The 26,353-nt window shown below is 50.2% G+C and overlaps 1 protein-coding gene across 7 annotated transcripts in view; it reads left to right on the forward strand.

The window, feature by feature from the left end:
• PPRC1 (PPARG related coactivator 1) overlaps positions 1-26,228 on the forward strand; it is a 31,617-nt gene extending 5,389 nt beyond the window's left edge. The window contains exons 1-14 of one of the 7 annotated variants that reach the window (XM_054436749.2): positions 9,047-9,255; positions 13,887-14,075; positions 14,657-14,803; positions 14,917-15,018; positions 15,135-18,039; positions 19,087-19,140; positions 20,299-20,356; positions 21,068-21,138; positions 22,709-23,432; positions 24,415-24,561; positions 24,668-24,734; positions 24,859-24,980; positions 25,222-25,373; positions 25,974-26,228. In XM_054436749.2, the coding sequence (XP_054292724.1) occupies positions 9,103-9,255; positions 13,887-14,075; positions 14,657-14,803; positions 14,917-15,018; positions 15,135-18,039; positions 19,087-19,140; positions 20,299-20,356; positions 21,068-21,138; positions 22,709-23,432; positions 24,415-24,561; positions 24,668-24,734; positions 24,859-24,980; positions 25,222-25,373; positions 25,974-26,077 (4,995 nt within the window). In that variant the 5' untranslated portion in view covers positions 9,047-9,102 and the 3' untranslated portion in view covers positions 26,078-26,228. Of the gene's footprint in view, positions 1-9,046; positions 9,256-13,886; positions 14,076-14,656; positions 14,804-14,916; positions 15,019-15,134; positions 18,040-19,086; positions 19,141-20,298; positions 20,357-21,067; positions 21,139-22,708; positions 23,433-24,414; positions 24,562-24,667; positions 24,735-24,858; positions 24,981-25,221; positions 25,374-25,973 lie in introns of those variants that run through there. The other 6 variants (XM_054436752.2, XM_063670185.1, XM_054436753.2 and 3 more) reach the window with 6 other exon arrangements.
• The last annotated feature ends 125 nt before the right edge of the window (positions 26,229-26,353 follow it).

Consider the following 26,353-nt stretch of genomic DNA (forward strand, 5'->3'; position numbering starts at 1 on the left):
ATTTAGTAGAGAAGGGGTTTTACCATGTTGGTCAGGCTCATCTCGAATTCCTGACCTCAGGTGATCCACTCGCCTTGGCCTCCCAAAGTGCTGGGATTACAGGCGTGAGCCACCATGCCCGGCCTGGCATCACTCTGTCTTTCAAGGATGAATCTTGACCTGGATGCTATGGCTCACACATGTAATCCTAGAAACTCAGGAGGCTGAAGAGGGAGGATCACTTGAGCCCAAGAGTTTGAGACAGCAGTGAACTGAGATTGCACTATTGTACTTTAGCTTGAATGACAGAGCGAGACTCTGACTCAAAAGAAAAAAAAAAAGGATGAATCTTTCTCCAAACAGACAGCAGATGATATATGTCTTATGGACGGCCAAACCTCCAGCATCTAACAGAGTGCCTGGAACCTAGTTTGTGAACTACAACTTTTTTTTTTTTTTGAGATGGAGTCTCGCTCTGTTGCTCAGGTTGGAGTGCAGTGGTGTGATCTCAGCTCACTGCAACCTCTGCCTCCCGGGTTCAAGTGATTCTCCTACCTCAGTCTCCCACGTAGCTGGGATTACAAGCATCCACCACCATGCCCAGCTAATTTTTATATTTTTAGTAGAGACAAGGTTTCACCATGTTGGCTAGGCTGGTCTCGAACTCCTGACCTCAGGTGATCTGCCTGCCTCGGCCTCCCAAAGTGCTAGGATTACAGGTATAAGACACCACACCCAGCCGTGAACTGTAACTTTTGTTGAATGATTACAGCAATTTTTATAGATCGCCCCTTGCCCTGACATGTGACTCCTCCCCTCTTGTCCATTTGCTATCATCATCACCATCATTATTTACAAATATCAGTCGTTTTTCTGCCAAAGCAGTTTCTCAAAGTATGTAAGGAATTCCCAGGAAACTTGTTAAACATGGAGAAGGCACCACCCTTGGATGAACTAAATCATATTTCTGGAGAACCAAGGAATATGGTTTTTTATTTATTATATATATATATATTTTTAAAAAATTGAGACAGAGGTCAGGCATGGTGGCTCAAGCCTGTAATTCCAGCACTTTGGGAGGCTGAGGTGGGCAGATCACCTGAGGTCAGGAGTTCAAGATCAGCCGCCTGGCCAACATGGTGAAACCTCGTCTCTACTAAAAATACAAAAATTAGGCAGGTGTGGGGGCACAAGCCTGTAATCCCAGCTACTCAGGAGGCTGAGGTAGGAGAATCGCTTGAACCTGGGAGGCAGAGGTTCAGTGGGCTGAGACCACACCACTGCACTCCAGCCTGGGTAGCAGAGTGAGACTCCGTCTCAAAAAAATAAATAAAATACATTGTGATAGAGTCTTGCTCTGTCTCAAGGTTGAAGTGCAGTGGCGCAATCTCAGCTGGAGTACAGTTGCACGATCTCGGCTCACTGCAACATCCACCTGCTGGGTGCAAGTGATCCTCTCATCTCAGCCTCCCGAGTAGCTGGGATTACAGGCAAGTGCCACCATGCCTGGCTAATTTTTGTATTTTTAGTAGAGACAGTGTTTCACCATATTTGCCAGGGCGGCCTCAAACTCCTGACCTTAAGTGATCTACCGGCCTTGGCTTCCCAAAGTGCTGGGATTACAGGTGTGAGCCACCACACCCAGCCAATTTTATCTATTTTTAGAGACAGGGTCTCGCTCTGTCACTGAAGTTGGAGTGCGATTATAGCTCACTGCAGCCTCAAACTTCTGAATACAAGAAATCCTCCTGCCTCAGCTTCCCAAATAGCTAGGATTACAGGAACACACCATCGTGCCCAGCTATTTTTTTAATTTTTTCTTTTTTTTGAGATAGAGTTTCACTTTGTTGCCCAGGCTGGAGTGCAGTGGCATGATCTTGGCTCACTGCAACCTCCATCTCCTGGGTTCAAGCAGTTCTCATCCTTCAGCCTCCTGCGTAGCTGGGATTACAGGCGCCTGCCACCATGGCCAGCTGATTTTTTTTTTTTTTAGACGGAGTCTCGCTGTGTCGCCCAGGCTGGAGTGCAGTGGCGTGATCTCAGTTCACTTCAAGCTCCGCCTCCCGGGTTCACGCCACTCTCCTGCCTCAGTCTCCTGAGTAGCTGGGACCACAGGTGCCCGCCACCACGCCCGGCTAATTTTTTGTATTTTTAGTAGAGACGGGGTTTCGGTGGTGGTCTTGATCTCCTGACCTCGTGATCTGCCTGCCTCGGCCTCCCAAAGTGCTGGGATTACAGGCGTGAGCCACTGAGCCCGGCCTATTTTTTAGATTTTTTTCTAGAGACAAGGGTTTCGCTATGTGTTCCAGAGTGGTCTTGAACTCCTGGGCTCAAGCGATCCTCCCATCTTGGCCTCCTAAAGTGTTGGGATTACAGGTGTGAGCTGCCGCCCCTAGCTGGTTTAAGATTTCTCACAAGGTTGCAGTCAAATGGCCAGCCAGGATGTAGTCATCTTAAGGCTTGACTGGTGTTGGAGAATCTGCTTCCAAGCTCACTGCCATAGTTGTTGGCCAGCCTCAGTTCTTCACTGGTTTTTGGTCAGAAGCTTCTTCTTTTTTTTTTTTTTTTTTTTTTGAGACAGAGTCTTGCTCTGTCACGAGGTTGGAATGCGGTGGTGCGATCTCAGCTCACTGCAACCTCCGACTCCCTGGTTCAAGCGATTCTTCTGCCTCGGCCTCCCGAGTATCTGGGATTACAGGCACGCACCACCACGCCCAGCTAATTCTTGTATTTTTAGTAGAGACAGGGTTTCACCATGTTGGCCAGAATGGTCTCCATCTCCTGACCTCCCACATTTGATCCGCCCACCTCAGCCTCCCAAAGTGCTGGGATTACAGGCATGAGCCACCGCACCCCACCCCTATAAAAACTTCCGTTTTTTTGCCATGTGGGTTTCTCCGTAGTACTGCTTATAACATGGCACTTTGATTTCCCTAGAGCAAGAGATCCAAAAGAGGGAGAAAGAGAGAACAAGAGAGACAGAGAGAGACAGAAAATAGGAGCCCCTAAGCCCACAGCTGCAGTCTTTTTTTTTTTCTTTTTTTTTTAAGAGATGGAGTCTCGCTTTGTCGCCCAGGCTGGAGTGCAGTGGTGCAATCTCGGCTTACTGCAAGCTCCGCCTCCTGGGTTCACCTGCCATTCTCCTGTCTCAGCCTCCCGAGTAGCTGGCACTATAGGCATGCACCACCATGCCGGGCTAATTTTTTGTATTTTTGGTAGAGACGGGGTTTCACCATGTTAGCCAGGATGGTCTCGATCTCCTGACCTTGTGATCTGCCCGCCTCGGCCTCCCAAAGTGCTGGCATTACAGGCGTGAGCCACCATGCCCGGCCAGCTGCAGTCTTTTTATAACCTAATCTTAGATGTGGCATATCATCTGGGAGGCACTTCTGCCATATGCTATTGGTCACAATCCTGGTACAGTCTGGGAGGAAACCCACAGATGAGTGTGAATAACAGGAGGCTGATTATTGGGAGCCATCTTGAGGGTTTCTCTCTCTCTCTCTCTCTCTCTCTCACTCTTTTTTTCCTGACACTATCCACCTAGAGATTGAGGGCTTCTGAACATACCAGGTCTTTGCAAGTCTGGAAATGCAATTTAGGCAGTGTATCAGAGTATCAGAGTTCATCAGATTCGGGACACTGATTCACACAAATCAAGTTAACATGAAACCTTATCTTGGTATGACTTCCCCCCTTTTCTGGAACTCTTTAGCTAAATTGGTCTTTCGAACACAACAAATTTGTTCCATTTCAGAGTCAATTCCCTGGCTGATTCTCTCTTTTTTTTTTTTTTTTTTTTTTTTTTGAGAGAGAATCTGGCTCAATTGCACAGGCTGGAGTGCAGTGGCACAATCTGGGCTCACTGCAGTCTCTGCCTCCCAGGTTGAGGCAATTTTTGTGCCTCAGCCTCCCAAGTAGCTGGGACTGCAGGCGTGCACCACCACGCCTGGGGAATTTTTGTATTTTTTTTTGAGACGGAGTCTCGCTCTGTCACCCAGGCTGGAGTGCAGTGGCACAATCTCAGCTCACTGCAAGCTCCGCCTCCTGGGTTCACACCATTCTCCTGCCTCAGCCTCCCGAGTAGCTGGGACTACAGGCGCCCCCCACGACGCCTGGCTAATTTTTTATATTTTTAGTAGAGACAGGGTTTCACCATGTTAGCCAGGATGGTCTCGATCTCCTGACTTCGTGATCTGCCCGCCTCGGCCTCCCAAAGTGCTGGGATTACAGGCATGAGCCACCGCGCCCAGCCAGATTTTTGTATTTTTAGTAGAGACAAGAGTTTCACCTTATTGGCCTGGCTGATTCTTTTACCACAAAATATTCTTTGAATGCCTAGGTAGGTCTTCCTTGTGATTCAGGTCTTCAAATGTTTCCTCCTCAGAGGCTACACAATATAAAATTATTCCCTCTTATCTTTTACACTTTCCATACCATTATTTTCTGACAGCATATATGGCTCTCTGAAATTGTTTTAATTCTTTGTTTACATGAAGATTGTTTCCCGAGGAGAATATAATAAGCTCCATTCTGTTAAGGAGAGTTTTTTGTTTTGTTTGTTTTTGGTCCATTTTGTCATTGCTGTAGTGCCTGGCTTATGGAAGGCCCTCAACAAATAAGTGATTATGCTGGTTTAATTCACATAGAAATATACATTACATGAACTGGAAATTTTTGTCTCACTTGATCAATATACTTTCTTCCCACAGAAAATTATTATTATTTTTGAGACAGAGTTTCACTCTTGTTGCCCAGGCTAGAGTGCAATGGCACGATCTTGGTTCACTACAACCTCCGCCTCCCGAGTTCAAGTGATTGTCCTGCCTTAGCCTCCCGAGTAGCTGGGATTACAGGCATGTGCCACCACACCTGGCTAATTTTGTATTTTTAGTAGAGAGGGGGTTTCTGCATGTGGTCTGGCTGGTCTCGAACTCCTGACCTCAGGTGATCCACCCGCCTCAGCCTCCCAAAGTGGTGGGATTACAGGTGTAAACCACTGTGCCTGGCCCTATTATTATTATTATTTTGAGACAGAGTCTCACTGTGTTACCCAGGCTGGAGTGCAGTTGCACAATCTTGGCTCACTGCAACCTCCGCCTTTGGGGTTCAAGTGATTCTCCTGCCTTAGCCTCCCGAGTAGCTGGGACTATAGGTACATGCCACCATGCCCAGCTAATTTTTGTATTTTTAGTAAAGAGGAGGTTTTGCCATGTTGGTCAGGCTCGTCTTGAACTCTTTACCTCAAGCGATCCACATGCCTGGAGCTCCCAAAGTGCTGGGATTACAGACGTGCACCACCATGCCTGACCTCCACAGAAAATTATAAATCAGTTATTTTAATCAGATGAGTCTTTGGCGAGCATGGAGTCAGAAAAAGACAAACGATTGGAGGTTCCCAATTTTTGGTGGCCTGTGGCTCTAAGGTTCTCCTTCATGGTCATTAGGAATGCACTTAAGGACTAGTAGTCACAACACCCCTGTTCAGGTGGCACTGAAGACCCAGAGATATATTACCTTTTTTGAGTAGATTTTATGGAGATACCAGACTTAGATGAATAGATTGTTTTTTCAGATGCTGAATAAAGCAAAAAAGTGGCAAAACGTTCTGCTTTCTTTTATATTAGTCTTCCTCTCAAAGCCTTATCACCATAAACCAGTAGCATTTTATTTTTATTTACTTATTTATTTTGAGACGGTGTCTCGCCCCGTCGCCCAGGCTGGAGTGCAGCAGCGTGATCTCGGCTCACTGCAACCTCTGCCTCCCGGGTTCAAGCGATTCTCCCTGCCTCAGTCTCCTGAATAGCTGAGATTACAGGTAGGCGCCACCACGCCTGGCTAATTTTTGTATTTTTAGTAGAGACAGGGTTTTGCCATGTTGGCCAGGCTGGTCTTGAACTCCTGACCTCGGTGATCCGCCTGCCTCGGCCTCCCAAAGTGTTGGAATTACAGGCGTGAGCCACTGTGCCCAGCCTTAGAGCATCTTTTAGAGTATGCACCTTCCACACAGGAAAAACTGTGCCATCTGTATTAATCTTGCTGGCTGCTCATAGGCAACTTTATTTCAAACTTTATTGTTGCTCCTCATATGACTATTTTATAGAGAAAACTGTGAACAAGATTCAGTTTCCAAATTAGTGGCTTTTAAAGCCTTTTTGGGAAGACAAAGTTAATTCACCTGAAACAACTAATTAAGAAACAATTAGGCCGGGTGCTGTGGCTCATGCCTGTAATCCCAGCACTTTGGGAGGCCAAGACGGGCAGATCATGAGGTCAGGAAATTGAGACCATCCTGGCTAACATGGTGAAACCCTATCTCTACTAAATATACAAAAAAATTAGCCGGGCGTGGTGGCAGGTGCCTGTAGTCCCAGCTGCTGGGGAGGCTGAGGCAGGAGAATGGCATGAACCCAGGAAGCGGAGCTTGCAGTGAGCCGAGATCGTGCCACTGCACTCCAGCCTGGGTGACAGAGCAAGAATCCTTCTCAAAAAAAAAAAAAAAAGAAAAAGAAACAAACAGGGCTGGGTGCAGTGGCTCACGCCCGTAATCCCAGGACTTTGGGAGGCTGAGGCAGGCGGATCACCTGAGGTCAGGAGTTTGAGACCAGCCAGACCAACATGGAGAAACCCCTCTCTCTACTAAAAATACAAAATTAGCCGGGCGTGGTGGCACATGCCTGTAACCCCAGCTACTCAGGAGGCTGAGGCACAAGAATCACTTGAACCTGGGAGGCGGAGCCTCCCACTCCAGCCTGGGTGACAAGAGTGAAACTCCATCTCACACACAAAAAACAAAAGAAACAACTAAACAGCCAGGCACATTGGCTGACACCTGTAATCCCAACACGTTGGGAGGCCAAGGCAGGAGGATCTTCTGAGGCTAAGAGTTGGAGAACAGCCTGGGCAAGATGTGAGACCCCCCTAGACCCCCCAAAAAATTCACTGGGCATGGCCAGGCGTGGTGGCTCACCGCTGTAATCCCAGCACTTTGGGAAGCCGAGGCAGGCAAATCATGAGGTCAAGAGATCGAGACCATCCTGGCCAACATGGTAAAACCCTGTCTCTACTAAAAATACAAAAAAAAAAAAAAAATTAGCTGGGTGTGGTGGTGGGCACCTGTAGTCCCAGCTACTCGGGAGGCTGAGGCAGGAGAATCACTTGAACCTGGGAGGTGGAGGTTGCAGTGAGCCAAGATCGCACCACTGCATTCCACCCTGGCGACAGAGTGACACTCCATCTCAAAAAAAAAAAAAATTAGCTGGGCATGGCAGTGTGTACCTGTAGTACCCAGCTACTCTGGAGGCTGAGGCAGGTGGATCCTTTGAGCTTGAGAGATCACAGTGAGCTATGCTATGATCTGCCACGGCACTCTTGCTCACCGCACTCCACACTGCAGCCCTGGGTGACAGAGTAAAACCCTATTGTCTAACAACAACAACAAAAAAGAAACAACATCTAAGAAGAGGTCCAGAAAAGGTCCTCTCTTTTCATGAACATTTCTGGGGATGTATAGTGATGCACTGTTTCCAAAGGGCAATTTTCTACTGTATTTCAAATACATGCGTTGTTTAACTCAGCACTTGAATTTCATGGAAACTATTCCACAGAAAGATTGCACAAAAGTGCAAAGATACATGTATATGACATATGCAGGGGTGTTCATCGTAACAATATGTAATAGTGAGAAACTGTAAACAACTTAAATATTATTTATTTATTTATTTTTGAGAAGAAGTCTCACTCTGTCACCCAAGTTGGAGTGCTGTGGCATGATCTTGGCTCACTACAACCTCCACCTCCTGGGTTCAAGCGATCCTTCTGCCTCGGCCTCCCGAGTAGCTGGGACCACAGATGTGTGCCACCACGTCCAGCTAATTTTTAAATTTTTGGTAGAGGCGGGGTTTTGCCATGTTGTCCAGGCTGGTCTCAAACTCCTTAGTTCAAGTGATCCACCCACCTCGGCCTCCCAAAGTCCTGGGACTACAGGTGTGAGCCACCAAGCCACGGCCAGAAACAACTTAAATATAATTTAAATAACAATACATTCATAAAATAGAACTGGTGCTAAAGGCTCAGTAAATATTTAGCTAGTGAATGGATTAATATATTGTTACATAAAAAAAGCAAATCACCAATTTGTGCCCCTATATATTTTTCCATTCATAGAAAAAAGTGTCAATGAATACACATTAAAAGTAATAAGGGGTTTAAATCTGGGCAGTAGAAATGTAATTTACAGGCCTAGTACATTTTTTCCTCTCAACAGTTTTGTACTTTTTGAAATAATTTTTGTGCTTTGTAATAAAGTTATTTAAAAATAGAAAAACAAATGAAGTAGCTTTTAAGTGGCAAATGAATGAAGAGTAGAGACAGTGATGGACCGTAGATACACAGAGTGGGATCCCTCTTGGCTAGGACAACCAAAGCCTTTCCTAGATTAAATAAGGCATGAAATGTTTTGAGGTTCAAGGATTACAGGTCGACACATAGGCAGGAGAACACCTGTTGTCTTTAGGGAACAGCAAGAAGACCTGAAGCAGCAAGAAACAAATTTGATAGAGAAGGCAACGTAAGTTTCTGAGTAGTAGCAGAGAAGGCGGAGAATGCGACATTTTCCGATTAAGTTTGCAGTACTGCCGCAATATGGGATTAGGTGAGGATTAGCGCTTGGAGCGCAAGTGCCCACTAGGGGGTGGTGTTTCAAAACATATATAGGCCCACTTGGCCCCACTTGGACTAAGGTGAAAGGAACCTACAGCAGGTAGAACGTCAAAGAGGACGTTCCAACAGCTGGACAAGTTAACGACAATAAAATACGCAAATGTTAGCTTTCCCCCTTACTGCTAAGCGCTCCCTAAATCGGTATCCCAGTGTAACGCGAAACTAAGCCCTACAGGATGCCTGGAGCTAGTGCCAAACGGTCCCCACTTAAAGCGACTACTAGTCCCAGGAACCTTCGCGCGAGGCCAGGGCCTTCTTCCAGGGTGCAAGTGGGTCTCGCCGCACGGCTCTCTGGGATTCGTAGTCTTGCAGTGTCATTCGGGAGTTGTAGTTCCCTTCCCACAATCGGCTGGGCGAGGCGGCGCCGGCGATCAGAGCTGCGCTGGGTGTTCAGGGGCCAAGATGGCGGCGCGCCGGGGACGGAGAGACGGAGTCGCGCCGCCCCCGAGTGGGGGTCCCGGTCCGGACCCTGGCGGGGGAGCCCGCGGCAGCGGTTGGGGAAGTCGAAGCCAAGCGCCGTATGGGACTTTGGGCGCTGTGAGCGGCGGCGAGCAGGTGAGAGGCTGGCTGGCGGCCCGCGGCAGGCAGCAAAGCGGTGTGTGCCGGGCGGTGACACGTGGACGCCACAGGAAAGGGAGGAAGCGCCTGAGAGTCGATGCCGGGTGGCCGCGGGAGCCGGGCCGGACCAAGTGGGCCTTAGGCCGTTTGCTGGGGTAGGCGGGCAGAGGCAGCGTCTCTATGGCCATTCCTGGGGGACGCCGGAGGGGCAGAGTGGGGTGTCGGAAACATAACCCGCGGTTGGGGGTCAGGGGTTCTGAATTGGGGTCGAAGGCTGAGACCGCCCTGTAAGGATGCCCAGTGAGGCTCCCCGAGCCCTGCGCCGCAGTTCCCTTTTCGGAGCCACGTGGGGTGGGGGGAGCAATTTTCCCGGGAGAACTTGTCTGCCTCCCCTCCCCCTCTAGGCGGCCCCGGCATCCACGTGGGTCGGGCTCCTGGTGGAGGGGGGCGCAGGCAGCGGGTCCACGTGGGGGCGGGGAAGGAACGTCCACGTGGCTCCCGTCCCAGGCTGTCGGGCATCTAGTATCGGCCTTGGAGCCTGGCTGACGCTAACTGGGTGTGTCTCCACCGGTCCCGCCATCTCCTGTCGGGGCTGGAGGCCCGGGCCGGGAAGGAAGGTAAGGGATGCTAGAGTCAACTTTGTTCAGAGCCTTGGAGGTTTTTTTTTTTCCCTGCTGCTTGGGTCCGCAACGTCTCTCCACTGCGGATGGGGAAGGACTCTCCAGATGTTGCTGTTGCTGGAGTTTGTTCCCTGCGGATGGCTGAGTGTGATGGGGAGGGTAGAGGGGTGAGGCTGAAGGGTTGTGGAGGAGTGAGTTTGTGGCGCTTCTGTCTGACCGGCTTGGGGTGGGTTGTGAGTCACGGGCATTGGCGTTTTGGTTGCCTTGCAGTCTTGCCTTCTTAGTGATTTAAGGTTCATGGGGAGTGTCAACATACACCTGGGACAAGGTTAAGAAAGGGAAAGGGAATCCTCTGCTCTCCTCACTTTTTCCTCCAGCATCTCTTTTGGGAAGGCATGCTCCTGTAATCTGACACGCAGAAACTGGGGTGGTCCGTACTTAAGGCTCTTTGGATTTTTTGCTGGGGATGGGAAAATTTGGAGGCGGTTTGAGAACTGTTCAACATGTTGTTCAACAGTTGAACATACACTAGATGAGGGGGAATTCTGTTAGATTTTTTTTCTTGGCCTTCAAAAAGTGTTATTGTTCTCTACAGTGGAGGGCTTCTTAAAAGTTTCCACCCAGGGTGGAAGGGGCAGGAATTAGTTTGAACTGTTACCTCTCTTAAACAATTAAGCTGAATCCTTGACAGCATTTTTTGTGTGTTACTAGGTGGGAGTTGGGCTGCAGGCTGCCCGGTAATGTCAGGTCCGGCAGACCAATCCAGGCCCTTGCCCAGGGGAGAATGGTTCCTGGGGCAAGAATTTGGGAGCGCTGATCCCTTCTCCCCTACTTTCTCAGAGGTCACATCTTTTGGGGCTGGTGCTGCCTACCTACCAGAGCCCCAGGGACTAGGCCAGAATCTCAAGGCAATGCCCAGCTCTCTATGAACCATTCATCTTCACCTCCATCAGGTGTCCAGTCAGAGAGACACCCTCTCACCTGACCTCACCCATCACTGAATTCCCAAATAGCACAGGGAGAGTCAGGAAGGATCCAAGATCCAGCTATAATAGTTAAGTGGCAATTTGGGATTGGAGAGGATCTCATGGAGAGATTGTCATTCCCTTCCCCCCAAAACCAAAGATGGGTATATGTGAGCTGGTCAGTCAACCAGTTATTTATTGAAATACCATTATGTTTAGGCACAGGGGATACACTGGTAAACCACACAAACATGGTCTTTATCCCTCAGGATCTATGTTTTAAACAGGATAGACCGATGATAAATAATAATGAATGAGACAAAAGTGCAGGATATTTGGGATTATGTAATTGGCAGTAGTGATCTACTTTGCAGAGTCTGGGAAGGGACATTTAAAGTTGAGATGTTAAGACTGTGGAAAACCTTAATCCTCCTGGAGGAATAGTGAAGGCCTCCAGGAGGAAGAGAGTATGGCTTATTGGAGAAACTGAGACCTGTACTACAGAGTAGTGGGAGAGGACACGCTGGAGCAGAAGTCTGGTGGGGAAGACAGGACTTTTGTAAGCTATATATATATTTTGTTGTTGTTTTGTTTTTGTTTTTTTTGAGATGGAGTCTTGCTTTGTCACCCAGGTTGGAGTGCAGTGGTGTGATCTTGGCTCACTGCAACCTCCATCTCCTGGGTTCATGCAGTTCCCCTGCCTCAGCCTCCTGAGTAGCTGGGATTACAGGCATGCATCACCACACATGGCTAATTTTTGTATTTTTAGTAGAGATAGGGTTTCACCATATTGGTCAGGCTGGTCTTGAACTCCTGACCTCAAGTGATCCACCCACCTCAGCCTCCCAAAGTGCTGGGATTACAGGCGTGAGCCACCACGCCCGGCCTGTAAGCTATATTAAAGAGTTTAAACTTAATGCTAAGACCAGTAAAATGTCATTGAAGGGATTTAGGGAGGGTCTCAGGCAGTGATCAGATATGCATTTAAAAAGTTTCTGACTGTTTTTGAACCTTGGAGGGAGAAGGTTTGGTGGGGGAAAGCTAGTTGGGAGGTTTTTGAAGTTAGAGGTGCTGATGGCTGGCTCACTTTCAGCCTGGGCTTAGCACTCGGATGATCTTGGTACTCTGGGAGCTGTGCTATTTGGGAATTAAGTGATGGGTGAGGTCATGTGTGAGGGTGTGTCTCTGACTGGACACCTGATGGAGGTGAAGATGAGTGGTTCATAGAGAGCTGGGCATTGTCTTGAGATTCCAGCCTAGTCGCTGGGGCTCTGGTAGGTAGGTGGTGGCAGAGCAAGTGGAGTTGCAGCCTCTTGGCTCACCCTGGAGTGTTTGCAGAGCCAGGTGCTATTCAGCTGCTGGTTTGTAATTACAGGATTGTGAAGGCCTGGGCCTAAAACTTACCACCTTTCGCTGATTATCTGGGCCTGGCCTCCTAACGCGTCCTTAACCAGCCTTTCCTCTTCCTGAGTGTTGGTACTCAGCTCTGTTAGGAGGGTATATATTGGCGGGGTGTGGGGGGTGGGGGTGTGGAAGACACCTGTTGCTTTTTTCTTTTGGAAGTGGTGCAGAATTTCACTTTGTTGCAGAAGGGGAAAGGGAAGGTCTGGCCTGTCTGTATGTGATCCTGTTCTCAGGCCTTCTTACTTCATGTTTCCTATGCGGTGGTTTCCCCTTATCCACAGTTTCTGTTAACCTGCCGTCAACTGGGGTCTAAAAATACATGAGTACAGTACAGTGAGATATTCTGAGAGCCAGAGAGACCACATTTGCATAACTTTTGTTATAATGTTTTAATTATTCTATTTTATTATTAATTTCTTATTGTGCCTAATTTATAAGTTAAACTTCATCGTTGGTATGTATTGTTTGTATCAATACATACCAATGTATTGGTAGTATCTGTGGTTTCAGGCATCTACTGGGGATCTTGGAACGTATCCCTCTAGGATAAGGGGGGACTACTGTAGTGGAGATCCCCGTGGCTCTGGCCTCACCACTACCATTCTGGTCCCTTCTGGCCCTGCCCACACCCACACTCTTGACAGGTCTGGGCGGGCTGCTTGATGCCTGACACAAGAGGCCGTAAATGCTGCTAGTTCTTAGAGGAGTGTGGGGTGGGGCCTTTTCATCTAGGGACTCAAGCTTTCTCTTCACTTGCTCTCACCTGGTAGGAGTGGAGAAGAGGCCCTTCCCTTGGAATTACCATTGAGAGGTTGAGTGTCTCACTGTTGGGCCTTCAAAATAAGTGTCGGCCGGGCGTGGTGGCTCACGCCTGTGATCACAGCACTTTCAGAGGTAGAGTCGGGTGGATCACTTGAGGTTTGGAGTTTGAGACCAGCCTGGCCAATATGGTGAAACCCTGTCTCTACTAAAAATACAAAAATTAGCCGGGCGTGGTGGTGGACGCCTATAATAGCTGCTCCGGAGGCTGAGGCAGGAGAATCGCTTGAACCCGGGAGACTGAACCCATGAGTGTCATGGAGCTGGGGGTAGGGGGTGGGGTGTGATTGCCAGAAAAGTTAATGATGCAGAAAAGTCTATGATTTTAGAGTTGTGAGGAGAGATCACCGTGGGCTGGGGAAGCTGGGGTGTCTTCTTGAAGAGGTAGGAATTGCACTAAGCAGAGACCTAAATGGGATTTGAGGTAGGTGAGGTTGTTGGAGCTGAATCTGTCTCCTTGCTGACCTCTTTTGCTTTGTTGTGCCCCTCAGACTGTTATCTTCACTGCTGCCAGTAGATGATTCTGAACAATCTTGATTTTCCTGATGTTTTTACTCCCGGGTTTTAATCTGTGACTCTAGCTGTTTCTGGTTGGAGCCCAAACATTTTTCTGCCCCAGAAGGTCCTTGAAAACTGCCATCCTCGTTGGGGCTTTTGCTCATAGGTTGTGCTTCTCTCTGCTCTGCTAGCCCAGAAGTTTGGCGACAGTATTGCTGCTGCTGAGTTTGGGCCCAGCAGTAGAGGGTACCTGATTTATGGAGCATATCAATCAGCTGCTGCCAGAGAGCTCATACCCTTCTCACCTTCTTCTCTGCTCCAGGTGCTGCTGCATGAGGAGGGAGGTGATTCTGGCTTTGTCAGTCTCTCTCGGCTGGGCCCATCTCTGAGGGACAAGGACCTGGAAATGGAGGAGCTAATGCTGCAGGATGAGACACTGCTGGGGACCATGCAGAGCTACATGGATGCCTCCCTTATCTCCCTCATTGAGGATTTTGGGAGCCTTGGAGAGGTGAGCTGGGGCTGGACTCTGAAATCTTCAAGCAGGAGGTTTACATGGGAGGTTCTAGCTCAAATTCTTGGCATGGCTCTGCTCTCGCAGGACCTTAGCTTCTTCCTGGGTGCCCAGCCTGAACCCTTCAAGTGTATTTTTTGTCTCTAAGTGGGAATTAGGCTGCAGGCTGCCAGATTATGTCCCATGTAAGAATTCCTTTCCTACCCTAGACTATAGTCCAAGGCCTTTCCCGCTGTCTGGGCCCCTGAACTACATGTCCAGAGGGTTCTGATCTCTGTTTTTCAGCTCATTTCTAGCCTAGCCGAAGGTTGTCTGCTGAGCATCCCACATCTTATCTGAGGGTAGGGGAATGTGTAAAACCCAAGCTTGAGTCAAGTCTGACAGGTCTCTGTTGACACCAGAGAGCTGGTGGATGGTAGCTGAGATTGGAATCCATGCCTTCTGGTATTCAGATCCCTCTCGCTGCCCCATTAGCTGAGTTGAACCTGGGAGACTGATTCTCTCGATATCCAGTCCTTAGTGGCATAGTAGGTCATTAGGGATGTTGGTAGGACCTTCTGGTTGTTTTTCTGGAGCAGAGCAGGTTATCTCTGGAGGACCAGAATGAAGTGTCGCTGCTCACGGCTCTGACGGAGATCTTGGACAATGCAGATTCTGAGAACCTTTCTCCATTTGACAGCATTCCTGATTCGGAGCTGCTTGTGTCACCCCGGGAGGGCTCTTCTGTGAGTGTGGGACCAGGGGAAGGGGATTGGTACAAAGTTTAGACCCATGCCTGTGGACCTACTCATATAGCTCTGAAGCATAGACTGATCTCAGGTCTTTCTTTCCCTCTTAGCTGCACAAGCTGCTTACTCTCTCTCGGACACCCCCAGAACGTGACCTCATCACCCCAGTTGACCCACTGGGGCCCAGTACAGGCAGCAGTAGAGGGAGTGGGGTAAGCCTGACCTAGGGGGCTTCAGAAACTCCCAGGTGGGAGGAGTGTGTGGGGACAGGTCTGGAAAATACTTTCCCAAAGAAAACTCCTCCTGAGACCTCTCTTCTCTCCTGCAGGTTGAAATGTCTCTTCCAGATCCCTCTTGGGACTTCTCCCCACCCTCTTTCTTAGAGACCTCTTCCCCCAAGCTTCCTAGCTGGAGACCCCCAAGATCAAGACCACGCTGGGGCCAATCCCCACCTCCCCAGCAGCGCAGTGATGGAGAAGAAGAGGAGGAGGTGGCCAGCTTCAGTGGCCAGATTCTTGCTGGGGAGCTTGACAACTGTGTGAGCAGTATCCCGGACTTCCCCATGCATTTGGCCTGCCCTGAGGAGGAAGATAAAGCAACAGCAGCAGAGATGGCAGTGCCAGCAGCTGGTGATGAGAGCATCTCCTCCCTGAGTGAGCTGGTGCGGGCCATGCACCCATACTGCCTGCCCAACCTCACCCAACTGGCATCGCTTGAGGATGAGCTTCAGGAGCAGCCAGATGATTTGACACTGCCTGAGGGCTGTGTAGTGCTGGAGATTGTGGGGCAGGCAGCCACAGCTGGCGATGACCTGGAGATCCCAGTTGTGGTGCGACAGGTCTCTCCTGGACCCCGGCCTGTGCTCCTGGATGACTCGCTAGAGACTAGTTCTGCCTTGCAGCTGCTTATGCCTACACTGGAGTCAGAGACGGAGGCTGCTGTGCCCAAGGTAACCCTCTGCTCTGAGAAAGAGGGGTTGTCATTGAACTCAGAGGAGAAGCTGGACTCAGCCTGCTTATTGAAGCCCAGGGAGGTCGTGGAGCCGGTGGTGCCCAAGGAACCTCAGAACCCACCTGCCAATGCAGCACCAGGTTCCCAGAGAGCTCGAAAGGGCAGGAAGAAGAAGAGCAAGGAGCAGCCAGCATCCTGTTTGGAAGGCTATGCCAGGAGGCTGAGGTCATCTTCTCGCGGGCAGTCTACCGTAGGTACGGAAGTGACCTCTCAGGTAGACAACTTGCAGAAACAGTCTCAGGAAGAACTTCAAAAAGAGTCTGGGCCTCTCCAGGGTAAGGGGAAGCCCCGAGCTTGGGCTCGGGCCTGGGCAGCTGCCTTGGAGAATCCTAGCCCTAAGAACTTGGAGAGAAGTGCTGGACAATGTAGTCCTGCTAAAGAAGGCCCTCTAGACCTCTACCCCAAGCTGGCTGACACTATCCAAGCCAATCCTATACCAACCCATCTCTCATTGGTCGACTCTGCCCAAGCCAGCCCCATGCCAGTTGACTCTGTTGAAGCTGATCCCACTGCAGTTGGCCCTGTTCTAGCTGGCCCTATACCTGTTGACCCTGGGTTGGCTGACCTTGCTTCAACCAGCTCAGAACTGGTTGAGCCTCTGCCAGCTGAGCCAGTGCTGATCAACCCAGTCCTGGCTGACTCAGCAGCAGTTGACCCTGCAGTGGTTCCCATCTCAGATAACTTGCCACCAGTTGATGCTGTCCCATCTGGCCCACCACCAGTTGATCTAGCACTAGTTGACCCTGTTCCTAATGACCTGACTCCAGTTGACCCAGTGCTAGTTAAGTCCAGACCAACTGATCCCAGACGTGGTGCAGTGTCATCAGCCCTGGGGGGTTCAGCACCCCAGCTCCTCGTGGAGTCAGAGTCCTTGGACCCACCAAAGACCATCATCCCTGAAGTCAAAGAGGTTGTGGATTCTCTGAAAATTGAAAGTGGTACCAGTGCTACAACCCACGAAGCCAGACCTCGGCCTCTCAGCTTATCTGAGTACCGGCGACGAAGGCAGCAACGCCAAGCAGAAACAGAAGAGAGAAGTCCCCAGCCTCCAACTGGGAAGTGGCCTAGCCTTCCAGAGACTCCCACAGGGCTGGCAGACATCCCTTGTCTTGTCATCCCACCAGCCTCAGCCAAGAAGACAGCTCTTCAGAGAAGCCCTGAAGCACCCCCTGAGATTTGCCTTGTGCCTGTAGGTCCCAGCCCTGCTTCTCCTAGTCCTGAGCCACCTGTAAGCAAACCTGTGGCCTCAGCTCCCACTGAGCAGGTGCCATCCCAGGAGATGCCACTGTTGGCGAGACCTTCCCCTTCTGTGCAGTCTGTGTCCTCTGTTGTGCCCACACCTCCCGCGATGTCTACTGCCCTGCCTTTCCCTGCAGGTGGGCTGGGCATGCCCCCCAGTCTGCCCCCACCTGCCTTGCAGCCTCCTAGTCTTCCATTGTCTATGGGGCCAGTACTACCTGATCCGTTTACTCACTATGCCCCCGTGCCACCCTGGCCTTGTTATCCTCATGTGTCCCCTTCTGGCTATCCTTGCCTGCCCCTCCCACCAACAGTGCCCCTAGTGTCTGGTACTCCTGGTGCCTATGCCGTGCCTCCCACTTGCAATGTGCCTTGGGCACCCCCTCCTGCCCCAGTCTCACCTTACAGTTCCACCTGTACCTATGGGCCCTTGGGATGGGGCCCAGGGCCTCAACATGCTCCATTCTGGTCTACTGTTCCCCCACCTCCTTTGCCTCCAGCCTCCGTTGGGAGAGCTGTTCCCCAACCTAAGATGGAGTCTAGGGGCACTCCAGCTGGCCCTCCTGAAAATGTACTTCCCGTGTCGATGGCTCCTCCCCTCAGTCTTGGGCTACCTGGCCATGGAGCTCCTCAGACAGAGCCTACCAAGGTGGAGGTCAAGCCAGTGCCTGCATCTCCCCATCCGAAACACAAGGTGTCTGCCCTGGTGCAAAGTCCCCAGATGAAGGCTCCAGCATGTGTGTCTGCTGAAGGTGTGACTGTTGAGGAGCCTGCATCAGAGAGGCTAAAGCCTGAGACCCAAGAGACCAGGCCCAGGGAGAAGCCCCCCTTACCTGCTACCAAGGCTGTTCCGACACCAAGGCAGAGCACTGTCCCCAAGCTGCCTGCTGTCCACCCAGCCCGTCTAAGGAAGCTGTCCTTCCTGCCTACCCCACGTACTCAGGGTTCTGAAGATGTGGTACAGGCTTTCATCAGTGAGATTGGTGAGTGCCACACAGTTCCCCCACGTAGTCCACAAGTTGGCTGGGGGACTCTGTAGAATAGGATAAGCCACCCTGATGAGGCTGGCCTTTGTTGGATTTCTTTGGAGGAGTTTTTTTGTTTTTATTTTGAGACGGAGTCTTGCTCTGTCTCCAGGCTGGAGTGCAGTGGTGCAATCTCGGCTCACTGCCTCCCGGGTTCAAGCAATTCTCCTGCCTCAGCCTCACAAGTAGCTGGGACTACAGGTGCCCACCACCACGTCCGGCTAATTTTTGTATTTTTAGTAGAGACAAGGTTTCACCACGTTGGCCAGGTTGGTCTCGATCTCCTGATCTCGTGATCCGCCTGCCTCAGCCTCCCAAAGTGCTGGGATTACAGGCGTGAGCCGCTGCACCATGCCTTTTTTTTTTTTTTTTTTTTTTTTTTTTTTTTTTTTTTTTTGAGATGGAGTCTCCCTCTGTTCCCCAGGCTGGAGTGCAGTGGCGTGATCTCGGCTCACCACAACCTCCACCTCCCGGGTTCAAGCAATTCTCCTGCCTCAGCCTCCCCAGTAGCTGGGATTACAGGCACTCACACCCACGCCTGGCTTTTTGTATTTTTAGTAGAGATGACGTTTCACCGTGTTGGCCAGGTTGGTCTCAATCTCCTGACCTTGTGATCCGCCCGCCTCAGCCTCCCAAAGTGCTGGGATTACAGGTGTGAGCCACCGCCCCTGGCCTGTTTTTGTTTTTAAGAGATGAGGTCTCACTGTGTTGCCCAGGCTAGACTTGAACTCCTGGGCTCAAGTGGTCCTCCCACCTCAGCCTTCCAAGTAGCTGGGATTTATAGGCACAGGTGTGTGCCACCGTGCCTGGCTGTGGAGGGTTCTTCAAAGGCAGAGTTCTGGGTTGATTTGAATCCTTCATGCTTTGTGCTGCTACCTTGGCTCACTTAGTACAGAGGGCAGAGGGAGTGGAAACGGAGAAGTGAGATGATTTGGGGGCTTCCTGGGACCTGTGTACTCAGTTGATAGGGGCTCGTTTTCAATCCTGTGTTGTGTGCCTCCACAGGAATTGAGGCATCGGACCTGTCCAGTCTGCTGGAGCAGTTTGAGAAATCAGAAGGTGAGGGAACATGTGTAGTTTTGCTCCAACTCTTTTTTTGGTGATACTTCTTTTGGGCCCAGCCCTGTAGTTGCTTAAACTAGGGTGAGAGGGGACAGCCTTAGCCACTAGAGCAGACCCCTAATTGGAAGAGGGAGACAAGATTGAACTGTGACGATAATCCAAGCCAGGGACGGCAGTGATACAGTAAGGAAGGTATTAAAAAGAGTAGACTGGGAATCCAGGCCAGGCGTGGTGGCTCATGCCTGTAATCCCAGCACTCTGGGAAGCTGAGGCAGGTGGATCATGAGGTCAGGAGTTTGAGACCAGCCTAGCCAACATGGTGACATCCCATATCTACTAAAAATACAAAAATTAGCTGGGCGAGGTGGCGGGCACCTGTAATCCCAGCTGCTCGGGAGGCTGAGGCAGGAGAATTGTTTGATCCCAGCAGGCAGAGGTTGCAGTGAGTCGAGATCGTGCGATTGCACTCTAACCTGGGCCACAGGGTGAGACTCTGTCTCAAAAAAAAAAAAAGAAAAAAAAAAGGGAATCCAAGCAGGTTGGGGTTGTTTAGGGACATTTTTCTAGAGGGAAGTAGCTTTCAGGCTGGGCACTGAAAGACAGGTAGGAATTCACAGAGAGAATATGTGTGGCAACTAAAGGCAGAGGGTAGGTATAGGAAGAATGGCATATGGCACATTTGAAAGGCAATGAATAGTTGGCTTTCTCAGTATAAGTCATGGATGTAGGTGCTATGGAGGACACTATCCTGTTCTCAAGGAGCTTATGGTCTAACTGGGGAGAAGAATCTACAGAAATGATTCCTGAGTTGGTAACAAGGCAAAATAGAAAATGTGATTTGTAGAACGAGAGTAGGCTGTGAGGCCAGGAAGCTAGTTAGGCAGATCATAGATCACCTTGAACGCTAGGCTTATACATTTGGACTTTATCTCAAATTCAGTGGAGGAATGTGGGTGTTTCTGAGTAGAAAAGAGACATGATTAAAAATAGTACTTGGGCATCCACTGGAGGAGACTGGATCTCTTTGGGGAGATCCCAACAGGGAATATGTAGGCAAAGTGGATTTTCCTCCTTTGGGTCTCAAAGCAAGCCCTTCTGTGCCGCCTCAGTCTAGAACATCTGGTTGGGCTTTTAACTAGTATGGTTTCTTTGCAGCCAAAAAGGAGTGTCCTCCTCCGGCTCCTGCTGACAGCTTGGCTGTAGGAAACTCAGGGTAAGTATGGAGACATGAGCGAGTTACCCTACAGCTGTTGGTCAGCAGCCGGCTGACACTCCAGGACCGTCAACTGGATGCCTCTGTTGCAGGGATGCTGTAGTCAGCTCTAGAGTCTTTCCCTGTTTCCCTACCCCTTACTCTGCCTATCACTACTGGGCAGTGTCTTGGGTGGTGAGGTGAGAACGGGGCATGTTCACTGCCCTCCAGCTGATTCCAGTCGGGTTCCAAATGTCCTGGAGGTGCCTTTTATCTCCTGGCAAGTCATGCCTTTGGGGATTTCTTTCCTTCATTTAATAACACTTCAAGTTTGCTCAGTGCTGGTAATGGTGTAACTTAAAGTGGAGGAAGATGTTAATGGCTAGGACTCATTTTTCATGTTCATGGTCCTCCATCCTGTTCTGCCAAGCATGTTCCCCTCCACATTGATTTCAGGTTGGTGTGAGCTGGGCAGGTGAGACTCCATGTGAAGGAGGTGGGGGGTATTCAAGGTCATGGCCAGCCTGCCTCTTGGAATTGGGCAGGGCTCAGTTGAGACCCAATTTGTAGTTCAGTCAATAAGACCCTTTTGTGCAGGAAGAAGATGATGGAGGCAGTTTGTGCATCCCATTCTTCTCTGCACCCACCCCCTCCCATTGATTTCTGAGAAAGGCAAATGTATAAGATATTGAGGAGGCAATGAATCAGGCTTTCCCTTTTCCCCCCCGCCAGCGGCGTTGACATTCCCCAGGAGAAGAGGCCCCTAGACCGGTTACAAGCCCCAGAACTGGCCAACGTGGCAGGTGGGTTCAGGGTGGGGAATTCTGCCTGTGATTAGTCTATGCAGCAACGTTTGCTGAGCCTACTCCAAATCAATTGTGTGTAGGCGTTAAGGATATAGAGATCTGATCTCCAGCCTTGAGGTACTCACAGTCTAGGGGGCAGACGTGTAAACGAATGAGCATGTTGAGTATCAGGTGCTATGTTACAGCCTATGGGCTAGGCGCAGTGGCTTGCGCCTGTAATCCCAGCACGTGTGGGAGGCTGAGGCGGGCAGATCACTTGAGGTCAGGAGTCCGAGACCAGCCTGGCCAACATGGTGAAACCCTATCTCTACTAAAAAAAATACAAAAATTAGTTGGGCGTGGTGGTACATGCCCGTAGTCCCAGCTACTTGGGAGGCTGAGGCAGGAGAATTGCTAAAATCCAGGAGGTGGAGGTTGCAGGGAGCTGAGATCGTGCCTCTGCACTCCAGCCTGGGGGACAGAGCAAGACTCTATCTAAAAAAAAAAAAAAAAAAAGAATGCCGGGTGCGGTGGCCCACGCCTGTAATCCCAGCACTTTGGGAGGCCGAGGCGGGTGGATCACGAGGTCAGGAGATCGAGACCATCCTGGCTAACACGGTGAAACCCCGTCTCTACTAAAAATACAAAAAAATTAGCCGGGCATGATGGTGGGCGCCTGTAGTCCCGGCTACTTGGGAGGCTGAGGCAGGAGAATGGCGTGAACCCGGGAGGTTGAGCTTGCAGTGAGCTGAGATTACGCCACTGCCCTCCAGCCTAGGCGACAGAGCAAGACTGTCTCAAAAAAAAATCTATGGGTTACAGTGAGATGTGAAGAGGGACAGTCAGGGAAGGGTTATATAGAAACTAATCCCCTAAGCTGAGGCTTGAGAAACTCTATCAGGTGGTAGATTTAGGGGACAGGGCATTCTAGGAAGACGGAGCAGCTTGAATGAACTGAAGAAACAAAACCAACTGGGTATGTTTTGGGGAATTGTGAGAAGCTTGGTTTGGCTGGAGTGTAGTAGCTGATCAGGGCAGTGGGCAGAGGTAAAGCGAGAGATAAAACTGGAGTGGTAAATAGAAGGTCAGATTATAGGGACCTCGAATGCCATATTAAGCTCTTTGGACTTTATCCTGTGCATTGAAGAAACTTTGCCAGATTGGTTTTTGGGTGCTCCATCTAGCAGGAATGTGGAAGACAGGTGGACTCTGAAGCTGGAAGTGGGGAGACGATAGAAGATGACTGCATGAGTCCAGGCAAGATGCAGCCTAGAAGTCAGGCAGTACTGGGTGGAAAGGGGCGGATCTGAGAATGGAGAGCTTAGGCTCTAGGACCTGGCTACTAGGTTTGGGTAGTGAGAGGATGAGGGCTTCAGGAAGACCCTAGCTGGCTGGATTTCTCTTGCTGGTCCCCAAGTTGGGGAACATGGGGAAGGAGCAGTTGAAGCAGTGGGAGAAGTTGGGCTGCTTACCTTGCTTGGTGTACTTTGTGAGATGAGGTGGGGGTCTCTGGAGGCTATATACACGGTATTTGGAAGCATAGAATCGGATCTCATCCTGCTATCTCCATCCTCCCTCCCCATCACAGGGCTCACCCCTCCAGCTACCCCTCCCCACCAGTTATGGAAGCCCCTGGCTGCTGTCTCACTGCTGGCCAAAGCCAAATCTCCTAAGTCCACCGCCCAGGAGGGAACCCTGAAGCCTGAAGGAGTTACGGAGGCCAAACATCCAGCTGCAGTTCGCCTCCAAGAAGGGGTCCATGGCCCTAGTCGAGTCCATGTGGGCTCTGGGGACCATGACTATTGTGTCCGGAGCAGGACTCCCCCAAAAAAGATGCCTGCCCTAGTCATTCCAGAGGTGGGCTCCCGATGGAATGTCAAGCGCCATCAGGACATCACCATCAAACCTGTCTTGTCCTTGGGCCCAGCTGCCCCTCCGCCCCCATGCATAGCTGCCTCCCGGGAGCCACTTGATCACAGGACTAGCAGTGAGCAGGCAGATCCCTCAGCACCCTGCCTTGCCCCATCCAGCTTGCTGTCCCCTGAGGCTTCACCCTGCCGGAATGACATGAACACTAGGACTCCCCCTGAACCCTCAGCCAAGCAGCGGTCAATGCGCTGTTACCGAAAAGCCTGCAGGTCAGCCAGCCCCTCAAGCCAGGGCTGGCAGGGCCGCCGAGGCCGCAACAGCCGTTCTGTCAGCTCTGGGTCCAACCAGACCAGCGAAGCATCTTCCTCCTCATCCTCATCGTCGTCTTCCTCATCCCGATCTCGGTCCAGGTCCCTCTCCCCCCCACACAAGAGGTGGCGAAGGTGAGCTTTGATGGCCCTGTAGGTCCTCTCCATTTAGGAAGTTCACGTACTTCTGTGGTTTACTTTGAAAGCTTTTACCCATTGACTTTGGTACTTTCAGGCGCTAAGGCTTCTATTTCTGTCTTTGGCTTTTGTGTTTTCCCTTTTCCTGGATTGTTGAAGGAGGCAAGCTGTGAGACGATTGCTTCTGTCCCCTGTTGGAGCTTGGGGTGTCAGTGAGGTCTCCTGCTTCCTTGAGACCTGCCTTGGGGAGACTTTTAGGGTTTGATTTTGACCATGTTGATTTTTTTCACATACTATATCAGCCTTCATTTTTGGTATTCTGGGTGCTATGTGAGGTAGTGGGTTACTTGTTAATAGAAAATAGTTCTTCCCTTAATCATCTGCTGAGGAAGGTGTCTGGGGCAGTTCCTTTGGGTGTTGCTATGGCCTCATCTATTTCCTGACAGTATCTTTTTTTCTCAGTAACCAAGTTTTCCCACTTAATGAAGAATTCTTGGGTTTTGGAGATGATATATATCTTCATAACTGGCCCATACTACAAGTCTAGCAGTTATCTCTCTCATGGTCACAGTATTTCAGTGAGACCTGGTAGGAGAGCAGTAGTAACCCAAAAGACCCAGGCTTGGCCCCAGCACCACAGATAGCTGGGTGTGAGACCTAGGGCTCAGCCCTCTCCTTGAGTCTCCATTTATTGTTCTTCCTCTTTCTGATTTGTTAAATATTTTTCAATTTTTAAGTGCACAATTGAAAATGTGATCTCTTCCAAAACACTCCACAACATTCCAGGTACACCTAAAGTTCCATGAAGGGCCTCAGTTTGTTCATCTCTGAAGGAAAATTGTTCTTCTAGACCTCTTCTACTCTGCTTTGTCTTTGGTCCTGAGCTTCCTAAAAGAAGGGCAGGACTGGGGCCTGGGTGAGATAAGCAGAGTATACCTGAACCACTCCCAGCATTCCTGCATGCCCTCTTATCCTTCAGGTCCAGCTGTAGTTCCTCTGGACGTTCTCGAAGATGCTCTTCCTCCTCTTCGTCATCATCTTCCTCTTCGTCTTCCTCATCCTCATCCAGTTCTCGAAGCCGCTCCCGCTCCCCATCCCCCCGCCGGAGAAGTGACAGGAGGCGGCGGTGAGCATGTGTTCAGGGAGCGCCATGCACTTGGGATGCAGGTGCCTAAGAGTTGAGTCTTGAATTGTCTTATGTTTGGGGGGCTGATGACACCGTCTTTTGTCAGGTACAGCTCTTATCGTTCACATGACCATTACCAAAGGCAAAGAGTGCTGCAAAAGGAGCGTGCAATAGTGAGTAGAGGAACAGATCATGGGAGGAGGGGGCTTACCCCCTGAGCCTTGAGCTCAGAGAGCTGCCTGCAGTTGTAGCCCTGGCTAATGGTGTGTTGATTTTTTTTTTCATTTCCAAACATAGGAAGAAAGAAGGGTGGTCTTCATTGGAAAGATACCTGGCCGTATGACTCGATCAGAGCTGAAACAGAGGTTCTCCGTTTTTGGAGAGATTGAGGAGTGCACCATCCACTTCCGTGTCCAAGGGTAAGCTTGGGCCCCAGGCTCAGGATGTTCTTTCTATCCCTTTCATCTACCTTGATGTTTCTTTGTCTTGCCTCCTTGCTCTGGTGTGCTGAGCAATATAGGGCACCTTCATTTCAGCAGTCAGAGGGTTGGCCACTGGGAATGAGAAAAGAACCACCTCTGTACCTTGGGGTGCTGTGTCTCCTCCATGGCATGGGCCCATATAGCCACTCCAGCCCCTGCCTCACCCTTCTCCTACCAGGGACAACTACGGCTTCGTCACTTATCGCTATGCTGAGGAGGCATTTGCAGCCATTGAGAGTGGCCACAAGCTGCGGCAGGCAGATGAGCAGCCCTTTGATCTCTGCTTTGGGGGCCGAAGGCAATTCTGCAAGAGGAGCTATTCTGATCTTGGTGAGTGGAGGGAGGGCATAAAGCTTTGGAATACTTCATCCCCTCCCCAGAAGGGTTCCTAACCCTGTGTGAGTGGGGCTAGGCAGACTTACCTTAGTTTGACATACAAAGAACCCAAGGGGGCTGGGAACGGTGGCTCACGCCTGTAATCCCAGCACTTTGGGAGGTTGAGGCGGGTAAATCACGAGGTCAGGAGTTTGAGACCAGCCTGGCCAACATGATGAAACCCCATCTCTACCAAAACCAGAAAAAATTAGCTGGAGGTGGTGGCACACACCTGTAATCCCAGCTACTCGGGAGGTTGAGGCAGGAGAATTGCTTGAATCCAGGAGGCGGAGGTTGCAGTGAGCTGACATCATAACACTGCGCTCCAGCCTGGGCAACAGAACGAGACTGTCTCCAAAAAAAAAAAAAAAAAAAAATACCCAAGGGGTGGGACGAGAGGAGAAATGGAGACTGGGGACTCTCCTATCTCTTTGACTTAAAATTAGAGCAGTTTTCACTCCATCCGTTTTTGGGATGGGAGATAGCTAGCCATTTGCAGACCCTGTGGTTGGGAAGTGTGGTCAGAGACCTTGAAGTTTGTCTTTACCTTTATAGACTCCAACCGGGAAGACTTTGACCCAGCACCTGTAAAGAGCAAATTTGATTCTCTTGACTTTGACACATTGTTGAAACAGGCCCAGAAGAACCTCAGGAGGTAACCTTGGGCCCTTCCCTGCTACCCTTTTTCTCCTTTGGAGGTGCCCAACCTCTTCCACCCCCTTCCCCTACTCTAGGGGAGAGAGCTGCTAGTGAGATGACTGTTTTATAAAGAAATGGAAAAAAGTGAAATAAAAAATATGTTGAATCAGATTTTTTAAAAGGGGTATTTGTTTTTTTATAACAGGTATTGAAACAAGTTAACTTGCATTCCTATGTAAGATAGGTGGGGCTGAGGGGATCCCCAGTGTTTGGAACATAAGTCACTATGCAGACTA

This window comes from Pongo pygmaeus, chromosome 8 (assembly GCF_028885625.2).
Source record: "Pongo pygmaeus isolate AG05252 chromosome 8, NHGRI_mPonPyg2-v2.0_pri, whole genome shotgun sequence".
NCBI classification, from domain to species: Eukaryota; Metazoa; Chordata; class Mammalia; order Primates; family Hominidae; genus Pongo; species Pongo pygmaeus.